Consider the following 12268-nt stretch of genomic DNA (forward strand, 5'->3'; position numbering starts at 1 on the left):
AGATAAAACGGGGTATAAATAAATATAATTTTTTCTACTCAATTTCACAGATGCTAAACTAGATATAGAAAGTTAAATGCACATGTATATTTTTATAACTACATGTTAAAAGTAAATTATAGCTAGCTCCTAGGATGCTTAAAATTTTATATAATGTGATTTTATTTTGCAATGATATCTGTTTTATATGAATTGTTGTTTTGTAGATTTTTTATATGAATTGTTGTTTTTACATTGTTTTTAGGCATTGAATTTTTGCCTATTTATTGTAAGCCGCTTTGAGTCCCCTCGGGGAGAAAGGCGGGGCAAAAGCGATGTAAATAAATAAATAAATAAATAAATAAATGTCACTGTTTTACAGCTAAAACAAAAAAAAAGAACCCAGAATATAAAGCTTGTAAAAAAAACCAGTCATCTATTCTATTCTCTACCTAATTTTAATAAAAATGGATGGCGAGGGAGCTCACTTTCTGCACATTGCAGGAAGTGCAAGTCAGAAGAGAAGGTCTAGCACCCTGAGGCCCAGGTATCCACAATACAACATATCAGGGAGAAAGAGGTCGCCTTGGACCCAGCAGACCAGGCTCTTGCAGGAAAATCATACAGGGAATCTCTCTGGGGATGAGGTCACTCCCCTCTAAGGAAACACTTTGAAGAAAGTTACACACAGATGTAGAAAGACCACTAATCATTACATAAGTCTGTAGTTACAGAATCAATTTGAAGCTTTCTCTAGCATCAGTTATGATGCAGAACAGCAAGAAGTGCAATGGTGTTTGTTCAAAGAGAATGTGCAAGTTTCAGCACATGGAATGGTACCTGTTAAACCTCAAAAAAGATGTGTGGTGATAGTAGGTGACCTCTACATGCCTTGCAGACAACTTCATGGTCCAGAAGATGAAAGCGATAACAAGGAGATTTTGGGTTTTTTTTTGTGTGTGTCAGGAGCAATTTCAGAAACTGCAAGTCGCTTCTGGTGTGAGAGAATTGGCCATTTGCTTGATGTTTTGCCTTCCTGTGGGAGGCTTCTCTCATGTCACTGCAAGGGAAGCTGGAGCTGACAGACAGGAGCTCACCCCACTCCCCAGATTCGAATCACTGACGATTGGTCAGAAGTCCTGTTGGCATAAGTGCTTAATCCATTGCACCACCGGGGGCTCCTATTTTAGATTTGGTCCTAACCATCACTAATGGCCTGGTTGATGGAGGGAAAGTAGCAGATTCCTTAGACAAAAGTTCTTCCAAAGTTTGTTACACAGATAAAGGGGACATCAAGCATAGTCAGACATGCATTCTAGAAAACTGACTTCAGTAAACTTAGGGAAAAACTGATTGTGATCCCATGGTCAAGAATGCGTGTCTGACAAATGAGATCTTCCATTCATCTGCCTTCCGGATTCAGACCAAATTTTAAGCCCCTCTGAGGTCCAGCTTGGTATAAACCCAAGCACTTTTTTTAAAAAATTTTTTTTAATTGAATTCAACATTTATCCAAATTATGGCATACATAACGAAAGGGTGGGCAGTGAGTGGGGAATACGGGAAAAAGAACAAACATAAGCTGAAATAAAAAGAAAAGACAAAACAAAAAAGCAAAGAAAAAACAATATAATATAACTATAACTAAAAAAAAGACTTCCATCTATTGTATGTTGTATTACATAAATTCCATCTATCGTCATTTCTTCTTCTATGTAGTCCGTCTCCGGTGTCACCTTTCCATCTTTATTGCCCAGTCTGGAACAGTTATTTTCCTTATCCCAAAGTCATTTTTAACCTCATATCAATACTTTAATTTTCTCATTTTCTAAGTATCTTTTGATTGGTTCCCAATCCATTTGTCTTTTTGGTATACCTTGATTATTTACTAACAAATAAGCAATTTTTAGTAGCACCCATGTCCACCATAACATGCACTATGACAAGCCCTCTTTTGGCAGACCACAAGGTGACCAACAACAGGAACAAAACTCCAGTCTGAGGCCCCGGGGGGGGGGGGGGGGGGGTAGCAACAAAACTGGCAAGCCTCTCTAGGCTCGGTCAAACCCTTCCCCTGCCGTCTTCTGAGCACATCCCTTAGTCTCCCAGTCTCTGCCACTGCTGTCTCCAACATCGCTGTAGCCACCCTCAGCATCGGGCATTTCTTGGCAGGGCACTTCCGGGAATAGTGCCCAGCCACTCCGCAATACCAACACAAGTTCAACTGCTGGCGTCTGGCCTTCTCCGCTGTATCAATCTTGGGCCTTACATGGCCCAGCTGCATTGGTTCTTCTTCATCACACTGAGTAATGGGTGGGGTAGGCCGCCACGGAGTGGAGTTGGTCGTGCCCTGTGAGGGCGTGACTCATCTAGCTACATGCTCCGTTGCCCCCTGGCCTAATCACATTTCCGAATTCAAGCCCTCAAAAAACTATCCTCACAGGATCTCATCATTCCATCCCACTTGCTGAGCCAGCACCTCGAAATCCACAGTGTATTGAGCCAAAGGCATCTCCCATTGAAATAAATGTCGTAACTTGCGGTCCACCATCTCCCATGTCACTGGACTTCCCCAAATTTCCTGGATATGGTCCAAAAAGTCCTGGACCGTATTCAGCTTCACCTCCCAAGCATCCATTAAAGCAGTAGCCTAAAGTGCTGCTGGGCCATCTAATAGGCTATAAACCATAGCTACTTTTAAATCTTCTGTTGGATATTCTGCCTTCGGAGCAGCCAAATACATTGTCCTCTGAAAACATGTACCTTTGAAGCCTCTCCACAAAACTTGGAAGGCAACGCCAAAAAGGGCTGCCACCCTATTTGAGTTCTCAAAGTCTTCAACTCTCCCAGTTCAATCAGAAACTCATCCTGCAACTGTTGATATTCCACAGCGCTGATCTGGTCAGCATCTGGAGGACTCCCTCCTGCAGCTCCTTCGACTGACATCCTGATGTTAAAGGTTCAGAGGTGAGGTTGAATGTGGTCAAACTGTTGTATCCCAGAGCAGGAACCCCTCTGACCTTAGACACCACAACAATTGAGTATAATCAGCAAGCAGTTTATTGAAGAGTATACGAGAGCCAAGCAATAAAAATGATGAAAACAAAAAGATAGCTTCCATAGATAACAATTTGTCCATGAATCTTCAGGTACAAAGATAAAACACAAGGAACAAGGTTGCAAAATCCACAAGAACAAGGCAGCATAAGATCCCAATACTCAGAACAGGAATTTGGCAAAACAGGAACCATGAAACTTGAAATCCACCTGAAAGCAAGACTGTCATGAAAATTCAACGTTGACCACACTGAGATAAAAATCATTCCCTAGTCTCTTATAAAGCCTTTCCTGTCTCATGCAATGAAAACAACACATTATGTTTCACTTTCCCCCAGATAAGGATTTATTTTCTCTTTTTCCCGGAGACCGGACCTGTGAACTCTAGCTTCGTTTATAAAAGGCTTGTCTTCTATCTTCAAGCTCATTAAATTCTGAACCTGACAAATCATCCTCAGAAGACCAATTCTCGGAGAAAGACTGCTGAGGGCCTATCTCCAGAATTTGGCCCTGATCATCCACTGTTCAAGAGAAACCTCAGGCCTTGGAGCCAGGCCTGTCAGGAAAACCATCATTCCCATTACCATCAGACACAGGCCCAGAAATCACAGCATCCCCATTGACATCGGACACTATCACATGTATCACAGGCTGAACTACAACAGGTGTGATGAGGGTCAAATGATAATGCAGTGTTCCTCAAAAGCAGAAACATGGGCACCAATGTAGGTTTCTGAAGAATTGGTTACCATATCCTGGTAATTAGTAGCATAAGTATGGTGCTAGTCCTTCATACCAAGAGCTTGTGAAACAAAGTTCCACTGAATGTTCTTAATTAACTTATTGTGGCCAATCTTTTCTCTACTTTTAGAATATACAATAAAGCACAAATATTTAAAATACGCATTGTTTTGATATTAGAGTTTTTGTAGTCTACAAAGATACATAAGCAAGGATAAGGAACTAGTTTTAATTACTATAATTTATTAGAACAATTTCTCAAAATGTTTGCATATATATGTGATGTGATGCGGCTGCTAAAAAAGCCAATGGGATTCTGGCCTGCATCAATAGGGGAATAGCGTCTAGATCCAGGGAAGTTATGCTCCCCCTCTATTCTGCCTTGGTCAGACCACACCTGGAATACTGTGTCCAATTTTGGGCACCACAGTTGAAGGGAGATATTGACAAGCTGGAAAGCGTCCAGAGGAGGGCGACTAAAATGATTAAGGGTCTGGAGAACAAGCCCTATGAGGAGCGGCTTAAAGAGCTGGGCATGTTTAGCCTGCAGAAGAGAAGGCTGAGAGGAGACATGATAGCCATGTACAAATACGTGAAGGGAAGTCATAGGGAAGAGGGAGCAAGCTTGTTTTCTGATGCCCTGCAGACTAGGACACGGAACAATGGCTTCAAACTACAGGAAAGGAGATTCCACTTGAACATCAGGAAGAACTTCCTCACTGTGAGAGCTGTTCGACAGTGGAACTCTCTCCCCGGGGCCGTGGTGGACGCTCCTTCCTTGGAGGCTTTTAAGCAGAGGCTGGATGGCCATCTGTCGGGGGTGCTTTGAATGCGATTTCCTGCTTCTTTGCAGGGGGTTGGACTAGATGGCCCATGTGGTCTCTTCCAACTCTACTATTCTATGATTCTATAAAAGATCAGTTTATTAACTGAAGTGGAAAACAAAAACTAATTGTTTATTTAGGAACAGAATAGTCATATTAGTATAAGCATGTACTGTGCAACATGTGCCCATTTGAATATGCACATGGTGCTCTAAATGTCCTCAACTGAAGTTTAAAGGAAGTCCTTCTGAAACTAACTAGATGATTCTTCCTTTTAATATGGTACTAGCAAATATCAGAATTTACATCTAATTGGCTTTTATAAGTAATGTGATTAAATCAAGGCTACAAAAGCTACTGGTAATAACTGCTAGTAATGTTTGTACAGCTTTGGAATACTAAGAATGTAGAGAATATGAATTTTTAAGCAACAATGCTGATACAATATTTTTGCTTTCTCTGTAATGTCGTCTCTTTCTTTCTTTACCTCTGTAGCTCAATAAATGTTAGTTTCATGTGCAATGTCCTGTAAATATCTTTTGAAGTTTTGCCTCAGATTGTTCACCTACAACAAATAAGGCAGTCCTAGCCAATCAGAAATGTTTTCTAAAGCTTTGGGCTGTCTTCTTTTAGTTTAAAAAAAGATCAAGAACAGTATTTCCTAGTATACTGTCCTTTTTGTAGACTACCTTCCCTTGGTTTCTACCACAAAGATTCTGAAGCTCATTTTAAATACCATTACCATACTGAAAAGTATTAATGGTTGAAAAATCCACTTTTAAAAAACAGGCAAGTGAAATTTATTCTTTACTACAGGATTTTGTTTGCAACAAACTTTGCAACAAAGCTGACACTTCTGCATTTAATTCCAAATGTATCTTTCATTTTCAAGGCAGGAAGAGTATTGTATACTTTTGTGTGTAAGGAGAGGTTTGGATACAGTAATCACAAATGTACTATTGCAAGTTCTTGTTCATGACTACAAAAGTTTTATTTCTTCCACAAATGAGGCAGCTGTGAAAACAAGAACTTTGAGTAGTAAACACCTGCCTTAGATGGAATTGTACATGTGACACAAAATTGGAAGCAATCTTACTAATGTCTGGGTGGTCTTTCATCCAAGTACTAAACAGGGCTATCCATGCTTAGTTTCCATGATCAGATTGAACTTGGTGCCCTTTAAGTTTTGTATTCCCTTACACATTTGAGCATAACATTTTTAGGAGTAAATGTAAGCCAATTAATCAGGAGATTAATTCAATTATAAGCAACCATAATTTTAATAGCTGCTACTTAGGGGGCACCAATCCTTTTCTGTAATTAAGTTAAATGCCCCTTAATCAAAATACTTGCAACCAGAAATGTTTTGGATTTCAGATTTAAATATCTGTATTTGTATATATATGTACATAATGAGATTATATTGTAGATGAAACCCAAGTCTAAGCATGAAATTAATTTAAATTTCAGATACAGCTTATTCACACACCCTTAAGACGATTTTTTGAAAACTCTAATTTTGTTAATGAAACAAAGTTTGTGTACAATTTGTCCCTGCCTGTTTTTAAAATCTGTTTCTTTGGGATGAAGCAAACTAAATTCTATACTACCTTCAATGAACCAATTTAAGAGTTTCCGCCTTCCTTATTTTCATTTTGCATTTTTTAAAAACAGGTACTTCCGTTTTAAATGCCCATATTGAGCTGGAGCCCATCAGAAAGCAAACGTGTCACTACCTCAGCCACCCATGTGGGCAATTCTGGAGTGTTTTGGATCTTAGAATTAGGAATGAGGGATGCTTAACCTTTACTGTAGTTTGATGAGCCATCTACCACACTGAAGAGGTTACTTGTTTTTCAGCTCTACATGGGTATTTAAAATGGAATTACATATTTTCTTTAAAAAGGAGAAATAAGGACTTACAAAGGAAGGAGGAAACTTCCAAATTGTTCACTGAAAGCAGCATGGGATTTTGTTTGCCAAGTACTGTATGTTCAAACCAAAGAAACAGATTTTTAAAAAATAGGCAAAGGTAAATTGCCAAGATTCATGACTATGTTGAAAAGCCGGACACTGCTGCTTGCTGTGAAAAAATATTCTTTACTTGCGTTCCACACCTCATCCTGATATGTGCACCTTTGCCTGGGTTTACACTGACATATAATTCAGTTCAAAGCAGATAATCTGAATTCAAAAACTGGTTTATATGGCACTGTAGATGGGGGCCTTTCGGGGGGGGGGGGGTAGGAAAGAAGCCCCTTAACAACATTAGCTCACTGATTCCTGCTCACACCCATTCCGAGCAATGCATATTCTTCTACTACAATCTTGCTTGAACTTTGGAAATATACTTAGGGCCTCATCATACTTGAGCATGTTTCCACTTCAATCTACTTTAAATGCTGTGACTGCCTCCTGCAGAATTCTGGAGTTTGTAATTTAGGGAAGGGCCTTTAAACTCCTAATCCAGAGAAGCCCCAGAATTCTGCAGGAGGCAGTCACAGCATTCAAAGTAGATTGAAGTGGGAAAATGCTCAAATGTGATGAGGCCCTATCTCAGTTCTCACGTTACAACAGTGGATGTGGCTCTTAATGTAACATGCCGCATTATCAATGGATGTCTACACCCTACACTGCTGGAGAAATTATACTGTTTAGCAGGTATTGCACCACCTGATATCCGCTGGGAAGTAGCAGGCAGTAATGAAAGGACCAAGGTACTGACATCTCCGGCTCATCCTCTGTTTGGATATAAGCGAGCTTGCCAATGCCTTAAATCAAGAAATAGTTTTCTAAGATCTACAGAGATATTCACAGTAACACCTCAGCAAACAAGAGTCCAAAAGTGACAGGCTAAAATCCAGAACCTGAATCAGTGACTGTTGTCTGTCTTGTCGTTATAATCGGCACTGAATATTTGCCTTATATGTGTTCTGTGATCTACCTTGAGTCCCCTTCGGTGTGAGAAGGGTGGAATATAAATGCTGTAAATATATAAATAATACCGGATGAGAAACTCCCTCCTGGGCACACAGAAGACTAGGCAACTTGGAAGGTGCTGCACAGACTGTGCTCTGGGACCACGAGATACAGAGCCAATCTTAAGAAATGGAGTCCACGACATGCAAGTTTGGAGAGGAGAAAACCATGGACCACTTACTACAGTGCAGTCTGAGCCCTGCCAGATGCACAATGGAGGACCTTCTTATAGTGACACCAGAGGCACTCCAAGTGATCAGTTTCTGTTCAAAGGAAATTTAGCATAACGCCAAGTTTTTTAAATTGTGTTTGTCGTTTTTTATACATGATAACTGTATTCTCAATTCACTTATTTATTTACTTACTTAGTTTTATATCCCCCCCCCTCTCTCTCTCATTTAGGGACTCAGAGCGGCTAATATAGGGAAACCCTTCAATGCCATTCAACATACACCACATCGTAGTCAAAATCCAATTCAATAAATACATATAAAATGTATCCAGCTAATCTATAAATGATAATACGAGATAAGATAATTAGTAAAACTTCTGATTAAATTTAAAACTGCCACTTTCCCGTTGCCATATTCCATGTCCATTGCACGTAACCCAATTTAGCTGTTGTCTTCCCCAAAGGCTTCCTTCCACAGGAATATTTTTTATTTGTTTTCTGAAGGATAAATAAATAAATCTCAGTCCTACATCACACACAAACTGCAGTCTCTCAAAAGAACCTATGACTTCGATTTTGGCAACAGTTTGAAAGGACTCCCATACTGCAACAGCAGCAGCAAACGTTTTATTAAGGTCCAAAGTCACTTATTGCAACGTAGCATATAAGGTATGTAGGTTAATGATACCTACCCTGCTCCCAGATCCAAATAAATTGGGAAAACAAGACCCTAGTAAAACAAAAGAAAGGCCAACATGACCGTAACACCTGGGCGCTATTGATCAATGCCTCGCTGGACAATAATGCTCAACACTTCTGGCAACTTTTATCAGGAGCCCTGCGATCCTCCCATAGAGCCCCAAGTTGTGTAATCTCAACTCATGTATGGGAAGACCATTTTAGACTCCCATATTTGATACACATATGGGAAAGGGGCCTTGATGCGCAAAGCTGGGGAGGAGGAAAGATGGTGGTCTTTCTATGGAACCAAACCCAAGAGTCAATGTGCCTTATTCCCATTTCAAGGCCAAAGGGATAGAAGATAAAATGAGAAGGTTGGTAAAAACCTTTGGAAGCATGCCTTCCAGTCGCCTGTCTACTCATGGCAACCTTATTGGGCTTAGGACAGGAAAAGGCACAGGTGGATGAGCTGAGCCCTCTCCTTCCCAAAAGAAAGTACAGTAGAGTCTCACTTATCCAAGCTAAATGGGCCGGCAGAACCTTGGATAAGCGAGTATCTTGGATAATAAGGAGGGATTAAGGAAAAGCCTACTAAACATCAAATTAGGTTATGATCTTACAAATTAAGCACCAAAACATGTTATACAACAAATTTGACAGAAAAAGTAGTTCAATACGCAGTAATGTTATGTTGTAATTACTGTATTTACGAATTTAGCACCAAAATATCATGATATATCGAAAACATTGACTACAAAAATGTATTGGATAAACCAGAACCTTGGATAAGCGACTCTTGGATAAGTAGTTGTTGGAAAAAGCAAAAGCGCTTACTCTTCTCTGCGGGAACATCCCACATAGAAAAGGGCTCTCAGGGCCCTTCCATACAGCTATATAAACCAAAATATCAAGGCAGAATAACCCACAATACCTCTTTGGAGGGGTTATCCGAGGCCCCTTCCACACAGCCCTATATCCGAGAATATCAAGGCAGAAAATCCCACATTATCTGCTTTGAGCTGGATATATTGTAGTGTAGACGCCAATAACCCAGTACAAAGCAGGGATTTTCTGGGATTTTCTGCCTTGATATTCTGTGTTGTATGTCTGTGTCGAAGGGCCCTGAGTCCGCACTGCCATATATCCCAGTTCAAAGTGGGTAATGTGAAATTTTATTCCGCTGTGTGGAAGGGGCCTCAGAGAAGGGCCCCGGCTGCAGAAGCCGCACCCTGACGACCAATTCCGGGTGCGAGGCGTCGGGAGCCTATCAGGAGGAGCCACACCAGCTTCCCGAAAAGGAGAAAGGCAGGAGAGGGCGCAAGCTGAAGCAATGCCCCTCCCGCCCCGCTCGGGCACAGCTGAGGCCCTCAACTCACCAGAAAGAACAGGAGGCGGGCGCCGGGCTGCGGGAAGATGGCGGCGGGGGCTCTCATGGTGGGGGCTGCTGCAGAGGAGAGGGGGGAGGGAGAGAGCGAGAGGGAAGAAGGAAGGGCGGGCGAAGAGCTCCTAATCTCTTCTCTCTCCCCCGGCCTCCGGAGGAACTGCACGCCGGTCGCGAGCTCCACAGATAGCCGCCGCCGCAGGAAGAGGAGGAGGAGGAGGAAGAGAGACCGGCCTCACTCACTCGCTCGCGCTACCCGCCCCCTCATGCAAACGAGCCACACTTCCGGGTTCTAAATTCGCCCCGCAGCCTGCCGGGAAATGTAGTCTCCTTGGAAGGAAGGCGCTGGATTGGGACCAGCGCCCTCTCTGGTCAGTGAAGGGAGTGGAAAGAGAAGGGAGAAAAACCAAGAGAGGGGGACTGAAGCCACTCTTTCCTGTGAGGCATAGTTCTGAGCGTCCCAGAATGCACTACGGAGAAGGGATGACGGCAGGGCGGAGGGGCTCGTTTGGGACCGTCCTTCGTGTTTGGCGGGAAGGAGGCGCCGGGGTGAGGTAAGTGGCGCAGGGCATCGCGAAGGGGAGGGGGCTGCGAATCGCTTCAGGGACTGTTTCCTCCGCTCCTGGGACTGAAGGGCGCCTCCTGCGAGGAGAGGGCGGGCCGGGCTCACTCCCTGGAAGTTCACTGCAGCCTCTGGTGACTCAAGTTATTATTATTTATTTATTTTTACACCGTTTTTCTCCCATGGGTGGGATTCAAAGCGGCGAACAGTGGTTAAAACAGCAGAAAGTTACATGACACAAAGCACAACAACATAACCCCAAATGAAACCAATAAACAAATACAGTAGAGCCTCGCTTATCCAAGGTGCTGGATTATCCAATGCATTTTTGTAGTCAATGTTTTCAATATATCTTGATATTTTGCTGCTAAAGTCGTAAATACAGTAATTACAACATAACATTACTGCGTATTGAACTACTTTTTCTGTCTAATTTGTTGTATAACATGTTTTGGTGCTTAATTTGTAAACGGATAATGCACAGATATCTATAATAATACAGAACAATAATGTATGTGTATATACACTCTTATAAAACTCCCCAAGAAATGTAATACGAATCAGGTTTCTACAACTCTGCTGCTGCTGCTCAGTCGTTTAGTCGTCTCCGACTCTTCGTGACCTCATGGACCAGTCCACGCCAGAGCTCCCTGTCGGCCGTCTCCTCCCCCAGTTCCTTCAAGGTCAGGCCAGTCACTTCAAGGATACCGTCCATCCATCTCGCCCTTGGTCGGCCTCTCTTCCTTTTTCCTTCAATTTTCCCCAGCATCGTGATCTTTTCCAAGCTTTCCTGTCTCCTCATGATGTGGCCAAAATACTTCAGCTTTGCCTCTAGTATCCTTCCCTCCAGTGAGCAGCCATTGGGCATTATTTCCTGGGGGATGGACTGGTTGGATCTTCTTGCGGTCCAAGGCACTCTCAGGATTTTTCTCCAGCACCAGAGTTCAAAAGCGTCTACCTTCCTTCGCTCAGCCTTCGTTATGGTCCAGCTCTCGCATCCATAGGTTACTATGGGGAATACCCTTGCTTTGACTATGCGGACCTTCGTTGCCAGTGTGATGTCTCTGCTTTTCAGTATTTTATCGAGGTTGGCCGTTGCTCTCCTCCCAAGAAGTAAACGTCTTCTGATTTCCTGGCTGCAGTCTGTGTCTGCAGTGATCTTCGCGCCTAGAAATATAAAGTCTGTCACTGCCTCCACGTTTTCTCCCTCTATTTGCCAGTTGTCAATCGGTCTGGTTGCCATGATCTTGGTTTTTTTTAATGTTTAACTGCAGCCCGGCTTTTGCACTTTCTTCTTTCACCTTGGTGATAAGGCTCCTCAGCTCTTCCTCACTTTTGGCCATCAGAATGGTATCATCTGCATACCTCAGGTTGTTAATGTTTCTTCCAGCAATTTTAACTCCAGCCTTGGATTCCTCAAGCCCCGCATGTCGCATGATGTGTTCTGCGTACAAGTAGAATAGGGAGGGTGAAAGTATGCATCCCTGCCGTACTCCTTTCCCAATCTTGAACCAGTCTGTTGTTCCGTGGTCAATTCTTACTGTGGCTACTTGGTCTTTATACAGATTTCTCAGGAGACAGACAAGGTGACTTGGTATCCCCATACCACCAAGAACATGCCATAGTTTATTATGATCCACATAGTCAAAGGCTTTAGAATAGTCAATAAAGCAGAAGTAGATGTTTTTCTGAAACTCCCTGGCTTCCTCCATTATCCAGCGGATATTGGCAATTTGGTCTCTCGTTCCTCTGCCTTTTCTGAACCCAGCTTGGACATCTGGCAACTCTTGCTCCATGTATTGCTGGAGTCTGCCTTGTAGGATCTTGAGCATTACCTTACTGGCATGGGAAATAAGTGCCACTGTACGGAAATTTGAGCATTCTTTAGCGTT

At 42.5% G+C, this 12268-nt stretch overlaps 2 protein-coding genes across 6 annotated transcripts in view; one reads left to right on the plus strand and one right to left on the minus strand.

Annotated features, from left to right (window-relative positions):
* Positions 1–10047, minus strand: part of erp44 (endoplasmic reticulum protein 44) — a 55065-nt gene extending 45018 nt beyond the window's left edge. The window contains exon 1 of one of the 2 annotated variants that reach the window (XM_062984077.1): positions 9810–10015. In XM_062984077.1, the coding sequence (XP_062840147.1) occupies positions 9810–9866 (57 nt within the window). In that variant the 5' untranslated portion in view covers positions 9867–10015. Of the gene's footprint in view, positions 1–9809 lie in introns of both variants that reach the window. The other variant, XM_062984078.1, reaches the window with a different exon arrangement.
* Positions 10048–10187: 140 nt separating this feature from the next.
* Positions 10188–12268, plus strand: part of invs (inversin) — a 94472-nt gene continuing 92391 nt past the window's right edge. For all 4 annotated transcript variants that reach the window (XM_062984073.1, XM_062984074.1, XM_062984075.1 and 1 more), the window contains exon 1: positions 10188–10368. The gene's annotated coding sequence lies outside the window, so the exon portion shown is untranslated. The remainder of the gene's footprint in view (positions 10369–12268) is intronic.

The sequence above is a fragment of the Anolis carolinensis genome, chromosome 6 (assembly GCF_035594765.1).
Source record: "Anolis carolinensis isolate JA03-04 chromosome 6, rAnoCar3.1.pri, whole genome shotgun sequence".
Lineage (NCBI taxonomy): Eukaryota > Metazoa > Chordata > Lepidosauria > Squamata > Dactyloidae > Anolis > Anolis carolinensis.